Here is a 9,542-nt window from a genome sequence, read left to right on the forward strand (position 1 = left end):
GTTGTGACCAGGATGGAAAATCACTGATGCCGAAAGTCAATCATCTTGAGACCCTATAAACAGCGGTCCTTTGACCTGGGCTGATCTCGAGACTCAACCTTTGCCTGCTGAGAAATCATTGAAGTGAGTATTTCACTGAACTCAAGGGAAATTTTTGTGATTGCGTGTGTGTGAATCGATTCAAAACATAATAGTCTATTACTGTGATTGTAATATCAAATTCTATAATCACTCAGTAAATGCCAAGTTAACCAGTGATTGATAGCTGCTAAATTCCTGTGACTCTTTCTGTCTCTAAACTGTAAGCGCACTCTGAACTGTTCCTAAACATGCTCCTTAAACATAAACCATTGTGGTCTAAGGCCGGTTCTGCGTCCAGCCACACCTAGGCTCCTCTCTGAGAAGGAGTTTAGAAAACAAGGGGGTCCAGTCCAAACCTGGTGACTCCAGGTGAGGGTCTCCCTTACCACTCACACTTTTCTTTTACCCTGTATAAATCATTTTCCTCTCAAAACCTCCTACGATGTTGTATTCCATTCATTTGATAAGTAATAGAGTGAACCTTGCCAATGAACTTTGTAAGAGCACATTTTCTAAATTTTCAGTAAAATCTTTTCTTTCTTTTTCCCGTTCTCATTGCCGTTAATACTTTTGTGCTTTGCAAACCAGGGAATGAGCCAACATTATGTATTCTGTGGGTGGGGGAAACACTCATCTTGCTGATCAGAAAACACAGAAAAAGTGCTGCTTCAGCGCTCTGATCTGTGACTCAGTAAATGTCCCTTGTGCCTTGCTGTTCGGGATGCCCTGAGCAGCCAGGGCTGTTCTGTCACCAGTGCTGAAACAGCACAGTTCAGGGTTACTAGCAGGACCATAAGGATGTTCAGATCTTTCCCAGTACTGTGCTAAGCAGCCTGGCTAGATTCACTGAAAAGACTAGTAGCATCCCGAAGACATTTTAAGTCCTGCTGCCTTCAGGACTGGCAGCATGTCTTGAAGGTGTTTTTCATCTGCAGACACCTAGTTTTTCAGTAATAAACCATAAAGATATAACGATAAAAGATTCCTCTGCATCACTGAGAAGGACAGAGGAACGAGGCCGGGTGGGGGACCCCAATAACGTAAGAAGTGGAGCTTCCCAGCTGGCTGCTCCCAAGCTTGGTTTTATCTAAAGAATAAAAATTTTAAAAATAATACAAGAATCAAACAATATAAAATAAAAAATATATAATATAAAAGAATACAAAATAAAATAATACAAAAATTGTCTAAGGAATAAACCAAACATTGTAATACTTTAAAACTATTTTAATTGCCTTATTTCCCTCATAATTACTGAGAATTAATTTCCCTCATAAATAAATCTTATTTCTGCCAAGATTTGCCTTCAAGTTCTGTCCTCAGCACCCCACAAAATTCAAAATTTAACAAGTTAAATTGGCTTTGAAAGAAAGATTGCATTTGTGCTAATGTTCAAAGTAACTGACTTGAAGACTGCAGCACCTCGACCCTGGAACTCCTGGGAGAAAAACAAATGCATCGTATTAACAACCACATTCCCCCGATGTCCAGCTGTCAGCTGTCTGGAAGGAAGGATATGACCGTCCTTAAACAAACACGTGCATTTCACCACCTTCATTTATTCTCGGCTTTATACAGGCACATTTCTTTTCCGCTGGTTTTCATGACAGCTGCTGCTTGTGTTATTCATGGACTAATTTCCAGAAAACTTCTACAGTTTATCAGTTAACAAGGAGCCTTCCCTTTTATCAGAAACTTGAGAGCAACTATCCTAGGCATCATTTCAAGCTCCATTTGTGTGCCGGACAGAAGCTACGTGACCATTTCTGTTTGAAGTACAGTGAACAGCTGTCCTTAGCTACTGTCTTGTGTGGAAATAACCACCTAGGTCAGCACAAACTGAAACTGACCCCCAAATACCTACTTTAATCACATACATGTTTTCTGTGTGTGAATTCCATTGAAAAACTAATTCTGATTTGTGTTGAAATGTGAGGTTTTTTCAAGAAGTACCCACTCATGGTTTTATACAAGCTTTGCAGCATCCCTCTATGATATGTAAACGTTTCTAATGCAGTCTCTTGCTCAGAAGCACAAAAAACACTGCTAGCAACTTCTAAAGATTTTACACTCCATTTAAAATGAGAAAGTGCTTCTCTTAAAAAACACCTAGGAATTATAACTGGACTGCATAGGATTATAACATTTTTTATTATCATTATCTATGATAAAATTATTTTTTTACATGCAAACTGTTGTTTAACATCACAAAATTCTTGACAGGTTACAGAGCAAAACTTCCCGTGTGATTTTTATGTCAGTTCCCCGGTCTACTGAAAACTGCGTTAACATACATATGGATTTTACAATTAAATCAACACAGTTCTAAATGCCCAAGATGTTTCCATATTTAAACTTACAATGTAGGTTTTAGATATTTAATCCAAGTAGTGTTAAAGAGACACTGTCAAACTCTATTGACTAAAATTTGGTAATTCTTAATAAAATAGAGCCAGTTCTTTATACTTCAGACGTAACATTTACCTAGTAGTGAATTTCTTATAATACAAAAATAATTTCAAGACTCTCAAAAACTACTTTCAACTAGATTATAGCAGCACTTTGCTAACACACCCTGTCTGGGGCTGTGTTCACATAAAGCTCGCTTCTGATCTAGGAAGTTATTCCCTAGATTTTGGTTAAGGAAAAAAAAACCAGGCAATTGCAGTTATCTACATGTACTTAATGGACTTAGGCATGGCTTAATAGGGCATTGTGACAGGGATCTGGATGTTTAAGGATCCTGTAGCCAATACTGAGCACAGATTTAAACACAGATCAGCCGCTCCTCACGTAATACACACGTACCTGGACTTCTCTGAAAAACACACTACGATCCGAGTGATAACAGGTCTTTCAAGTGCTGCATTGCTACACACCTGTCATGCCCACTTACAAATTTTCTTCAGCTCGCAGACAGGCACTGCTAACAAGAACCAGGCACATCACAACCTATCAGTACAAATCCTGGTGAAGAATATAATCAAAGAGGAAAGGCAGGAGTGCAGTGATCTGTGAAAGGGGAAGAGCACTACGTAAGATACTCTCCTTCATAATTTTTAGACAGGGATGCGCAACTGCTTTTTTTTTTCCACCAGAATTTATGCGTATAAGGAAAGCTATCAACTTCCACTCCCCCAGGCCTCACACAGAGCCCAAACTTTGGGCTACCTTTCTGTTGGGTATGATGAGAGGGGTAAGAAAAGCTTCCCCATAAAGTGAAAGCCAAACAAATAAGGTTAAACTCCACTAAAATTTGAGAAAAACATTTGCACTTATTTTAGAAAAGTATGTTATGTCTATATACAAAACCAACATCAGACAGTGTCCTTTTAAAAAAAGTTAAATATATATAGACTGTCAGAATAGTTACACAAGCTCTAACCATTTCAACGGCTTTTAAACATCACACATTCAATTTTCATAAGCAAGTTACAATGTCATTTAGCATTTCTCAATGTGTTCTACTTGTTTGGAACCGATTCAAATGCAATGCACTTTACGTTTTATAAAAACTGTGAGCGCCAAGCACTTCATAAGCAAACAGTAAACAGTTTGAGTTACATTCACTTCGCGTAACAAGTGTACTGGCTGTTTAATCCAGCACCTGCATTAGGGCAAGGTAATGTTAAAGCTTCCACCCTTCCCCTACCACAGGGCATTAACAACCAAGTTGCAATCCAGTCACGTAAAAATAAACACAAATAAAACCTTTAAGCTTGTCACAGTCTAGTTCTCGCAGATTTACAGAATGATGTACTCTCTAAACAAGTTATTATTTTATAGCTCATCGGAAAAAAGCCAAACACATCAAGCAAGGGCTCAATCCGCGTTGTACAGGCTAGTCTAACACGTTAATTCATTAGCTCACAAGCTCTCCAGTTCCTAACTCGCACACCTATAAGCAACGCAGTTCCCTCGCCGGTGGCCCGAGTGCTCCTTCTTGCTCCTCCGTCAAGGTGCAGGCGTCCCCTGCACCACAGTGGGAGGCACGAAAGGCCTCAGCAGCCTGTCCGCAGGCGGACCCGCATCAAAAGCTTTTGGGGTTCGCTGATGTATCTATATACCTTCCTGCTTCCAAGTCTGGTCTATAGCATTTCCATACGTTAGTGGATTCTAAGGAAACTGCCAGCCAGCTACTCTGCAAAGATGCGGGCCATGATGGGTGCGGCAGGCGACAGTGGCCCTCACCTCCTTCTGCCCGCCGAGGCCTGCGTGCGTGTTGCTCTTGCTTTGGCCTCATGGTGCTGGTCTCAGCACACACCAGGTCTTGGCATGGGCTGTGTTAGGCCAAAACCTGAGCAGGAGTCGAGTGGACGGTCACAAACCTAGTGCTACATCAAAAAGGTTTCAGGCATGAATGTAAAACCTCTCATTTTGGCATATATGCATCCGTCGGATTCATAACAAAAATAAACCAATGTATTTCAATCACGATACATGTGCAAACATGCCCTGGAAAAATAGAAAAAAAAATGGTAGCTTTGGCTAAAACTACTAGCTTACATACTTTTTATAAAAATAGGAATAAAGTAGGCAAAAATAGGGAGGAATTTTTCCAGCTCATCCGTATCAATTTGCCAGCTCTTTATTACTGCATACTGCTTTTGCTTGTATGGACGCTGTCACAAGCCATTTGGTTTTGAACAGGGAACAGGTCACGCGAAATGCACTGTCACTACGAAGTGACTCTTGAATTCGTCATGCGAAGAGCTATGCTTGCAAGAGATCTCATGGCACAAGTAGAAACCTTGTGACAGACCCCAGCTTGGGAAATGTAGTCGGAAGCTAACCGATACAGCCTCTCTGCCCCAAACATGTTGAAGTGCCCAGGCAGGACCTTCTCCACGAGACCTCTGTCCACTAGCTCCATGAGGCGCTGGCAGCTCACCACGTAGTCGCTCACTCTGCTGTAGGGAAGCCAGTCAATCATGGACCCATCGTACACCACGTCGCCGCTGAACAAGATCTTCCTCTCTTTATCGTGTAAGCAAATACTTCCTCTTGAATGACCAGGCATGTGCATGACGGTCAGCTGTCGGTCTCCGAGGCTGATCACATCCCCTGCAAACAAACGTGTTGCGGGAAAACGTACGCATTTATCACACACACTGAACACCACGGAGTACAGCTTACCCACACGCTGAGAGTTTGTACGTGCTGTACACCCACAACAACGGCAGCAGGGCATTTATTTTCTCGGTGAGTGCCAAAGAGGCACCTGAAAGATACACCTGACATTAGTGTATTTTCCAGTTTTAGTACTAGTTAACACAGGCTTGGGCTGCATTAATTGAACCTACACCCACCCTAATAAACTAAACAATGTGAAAACAAATGTGATCGAGAAAACAAAACAGGAAACAAACAGAACACATCTAAGCTGGGTCTCCTTTGGAAGTTTACAAAGTAAGTAGTTCACAATTTATTGTAATTTTACCCTCACTTAATTCACCTAGAATTGCACTGCTGTGACTTTTGAAAGGCAAAATGACAGAACATAAATTGCTGGAGGAGGACCAAGACTGGCCTCCACACACTTTCTTCATCTCATTCAATCAGACACATAAAACCAGAACTTTCTTAACATTAGGTCATTTCTTTTGCCAGCTTAAATGTGAATGCCTTTTCATTGTCCTAGACACTGAACTGGTACTTTCAGCAGAAGGTCAGTCTAGCGATGGAGACCAGGCCAAGTAAGTCTGCTGATGATTTTAAATTGTAATGCCGTCTTAATTATAAACGTGCAAAACCCATCCATTTACAGGTGGTACATATGTAAACTGTAGGGCTGCGTAGGGAAAGAAGACCAACGTCTAAGCAATCTTCTCAAAAGCAGCTGCTTAACAACTATATAAAAGAGTTCTGAAAGTAACATAATGTTTAAAACTGTAATATGCATTTCAAGTTCCAAGGAGAAGAAGAAAAAGTTACCAACCTCTACTGCATTAGAAATCTGAAAGTTACAGATCCGTCTCACCCCAGAGACAGGCATGCCACAAGTTTAGTCAAGACTCAGCAAGCCCCAAGGTAGCTAACTCTTGAAAGGCAGACCTCTCACAACAGGACCTTTGGGACTCCACTGAAAAAATTACTGAAAATGCTAGAACAGCGTGTGCAAGTCACCAAAGAACGAACGACTGACCAACGTGCTGTACCTAACAGGGGAACGGATCCCTGCGTTTGCAGAAGCAGCTAGTTTCAAAATTATCAAAGAAAATTTTAAGCCAAATTCTCCTTCAGGGGAATGTTGGGAAGCCTTGGTAGGAGAAAGGAACAGACTCAACTACTGAGAATAACGTGCAGAAAACACCCGTACTAGTGAATGAAACCACAGTGGAGGTGGTCAAGTTACTGGAGCTAAGTGTTCCCACGGGTTTCAAACTGCTCCTGGCACTGAGACGAGTACAAAGAAACAGAATATGGCATCAAAAATTTAAAGAAGAAATGTACAGAATTTAAAAAAAAAAAGGTCTGGGACAGCTGAAGGAAAGTGTGAGCCTCAGAAGATGCAAGTGACTGGGAAAACAGCCAATGGTAAGGCACAACACAAGAAAATGCATTTTTAGCTAACACAGCCAAAACGAAAGGTGCTTGGAAGAACTGGTAAGATTAAGGCAATGCAAAAACTAAACTCAGCAAACGAAGCAGGCAACGTACAAGTAAAAGCTGCTGCTTTGGACTGTAACAGAATACTGGCCCTGCCGCATTCTGTATTCGCAGCATGACTGGGTATCCTCACCCCACAGCAGTGACGCAAGCGCTGACATCACATGCCACTTCCACGCAGTACGTCTCAATGAACGTTACCTCAGAAAGTTGGATGTTACTTTGCAGTGAGTGTGCTTGAACTTTTACAATATTTTTTTTTAAATAATTCCTCCCTTTTAAAGAAAAAACAACTTAAACTTGTGCCGATTGACTATAGTTAAATGTCACATCAGATCTTCTCTGAAGCGTTCAGTAAGTTCCATTCTGCTTTTCCAAGCCTCTGCACGGGATGGTGTAGTACAGCCAAGAACAGACTGAGTCCCTGAAAAACGTGTCACCCACCTGTCAGCCACCTACTTAACTCTGGCTTCAGCACACCGTACAGTTAGGTTGTTTGTCGCCAAAATGACCTAGTGATTGTTACCTATGAGAGACTAAATGGAATTTTTGTATGTGTAACAAGCCACTTACATAAATGTTACATTTCTGTAATTCTGTAAAACAAAATCCGTACTACTCACAGCACGTATTTCAATAAATTGCTTTGTTCTTTACACTGCGACGCCTTGACAGTTTATAAATACTAAAGTGTCACCAGATACCAGAATTGACCCGTGTGGTGGCAGAGTCACCGAATCACACAGTGGCAGGGGTTGGAAGGGACCTCTGGGGATCACCCACCCAACCCCCTGCCCAAGCAGGGTCACCAGAGCAGGCTGCACAGCACCGCGTCCAGGCGGGGTTGAGTACCTCCAGAGAAGGAGACTCCACAGCCTCCCTGGGCAGCCTGTTGAGTCCCCATCCCTGGAGGTGTTCAAAAAACGTGTAGATGTGGCACTTCAGCATGTGTTTTAGCAGCCATGGTGGTGTTGGGTTGACGGTTGGGCTTGATGATCTTAGAGATCTTTTCCAACCTTAACCATTCTACAATTCTACGTACACACCGTTAGAAGCCTTAGGCTACACCTGGGGTACTCAATTAGTCGGTTGCTCAAATTATCATTGAGTGATCCTAAGGGAAAAAAATCTTGGCATCAACACACAAACAGACCAGGCCGGCGCAGGGCATTTCATCCACGTTTCTCAGTCCCCTGCCAACACTTGCTACAACTGGCAGAAACAACCTGATTCTGCCCCTTTACTCCGCTCTTGTGAGACCCCACCTGGAGTCCTGCGTCCAGCTCTGGAGCCCCCAACATCGGAAGGACATGGTTGTGTTGGAGCGGGTCCAGAGGAGGGCCACGAAGGTGATCAGAGGGCTGGAGCAGCTCTTCTACGAGGACAGGCTGAGGGAGTTGGGGCTGTTCAGCCTAGAGAAGAGAAGGCTGCGAGGGGACCTAATAAATGCCTATAAATACCTCACGGGTGGGTGTCAGCAGGACGGTGACAAACTCTTTTCAGTGCCCAGTGACAGGACAAGGGGCAACGGGCACAAACTGAAGCCAAGGAAGTTCCAGCTGGACATCAGGAAGAACTTCTTCCCTCTGAGGGTGACAGAGCACTGGAACGGGTTGTCCAGGGAAGTTGTGGAGTCTCCTTCTCTGGAGATACTCCAGACCCGCCTGGACAGGTCCTGTGCAGCCTGCTGTGGGTGACCCTGCTTCGGCAGGGGGTTGGACTAGATGACCCACAGAGGTCCCTTCCAACCCCTACTATTCTGTGATTCTGTGACAGGCTGAGGGAGTTGGGGCTGTTCAGCCTGGAGAAGAGAAGGCTCCGGGGTGACCTTAGAGCAGCTGCCAGTGCCTGAAGGGAGCCTACAGAAGGATGGAGAGGGGCTTTTCACAAGGATGTGTAGTGCTAGGACAAGGGGGAATGGCTGTAAACCAAAAGAGGGCAGATTTAGATGAGATATTAGGAACAAATTCTTCACTGTGAGGGTGGCGAGGCCCTGGCCCAGGCTGCCCAGAGAAGCTGTGGCTGCCCCCTCCCTGGCAGGGTTCAAGGCCAGGCTGGATGGAGCTCTGAGCACCCTGGGCTGGTGGAAGGGGTCCCTGCCCATGGCAGGGGGGTTGGAACCAGATGATCTTTAAGAACCCACGGCATATCTTTTTTCGCCGGGTGGCTTGCAGAACCCGCAAAGCGTGCTGCGGAGACTGAACCCAGGCAGAAAAAAACCCAACAAACCCAGCTTTTTCGCTGTGGTAGGCGGCGGTGCAGACGGCGGCACCACCACCGACCGATTTTCGTGGAAACCACGCCACCCGAGGCACCCACCCGCTCCCGGAGAAGCCGAAGCGCCTTACCCTCCTGCAGCAGGCGGGTGGGCCTCACCGGCGGGACGCGGAACTGCCGAGCCCTCCAGCCGGGCCGCGGAGGCCGCGACACCTCCCGCTCCGACAGCCAGGTGACGGCCTCGTAGTTGTCGCCCCGCAGCAGGGCCGCGGCCTCGGCGCTGTGCACCGCCACCTCCTCGAAGTGCCGCAGCCCGCCCGAGTGGTCGAAGTGGACGTGGGTGGCCACGGCGAGCAGCGGGCGCGGGGCCGGGCCCTCGCCCGGCGCCAGCAGCCCCGCCTCTCGCAGGTAGTCGGGCAGGCTGCGCAGGCCCAGCCCCGCGTCGATCACCACGTCCCGCTGCGAGCCCCGCACCAGCCAGATGTTGGCCCGGTTCCCCGACTCGTAGAAGCGCTCCTGGATCCAGAAGATGCCCCCGCCCAGGGGTTTGTGGGCGAACCACTCCAGCGCCGACATGGCCCCCGCCGCCGCTCCGCGACCCTCCGGCACCGCCCCGCGGCACCGGCGGGCGGGGC

At 45.7% G+C, this 9,542-nt stretch overlaps 1 protein-coding gene across 1 annotated transcript; it reads right to left on the bottom strand.

Moving 5' to 3' along the window:
* Positions 1–1,599: 1,599 nt before the first annotated feature.
* On the bottom strand, positions 1,600–9,534 carry MBLAC2 (metallo-beta-lactamase domain containing 2). Its single transcript, XM_075411551.1, has 2 exons — positions 9,039–9,534; positions 1,600–5,145 (listed from the first exon to the last, which is right to left on the bottom strand). The coding sequence occupies exons 1-2, from the start codon at positions 9,481–9,483 to the stop codon at positions 4,760–4,762; spliced, it is 831 nt and encodes a 276-aa protein (XP_075267666.1). The 5' UTR covers positions 9,484–9,534; the 3' UTR covers positions 1,600–4,759.
* Between the last annotated feature and the right edge of the window lie 8 nt (positions 9,535–9,542).

The sequence above is a fragment of the Opisthocomus hoazin genome, chromosome Z, assembly GCF_030867145.1.
Source record: "Opisthocomus hoazin isolate bOpiHoa1 chromosome Z, bOpiHoa1.hap1, whole genome shotgun sequence".
Lineage (NCBI taxonomy): Eukaryota > Metazoa > Chordata > Aves > Opisthocomiformes > Opisthocomidae > Opisthocomus > Opisthocomus hoazin.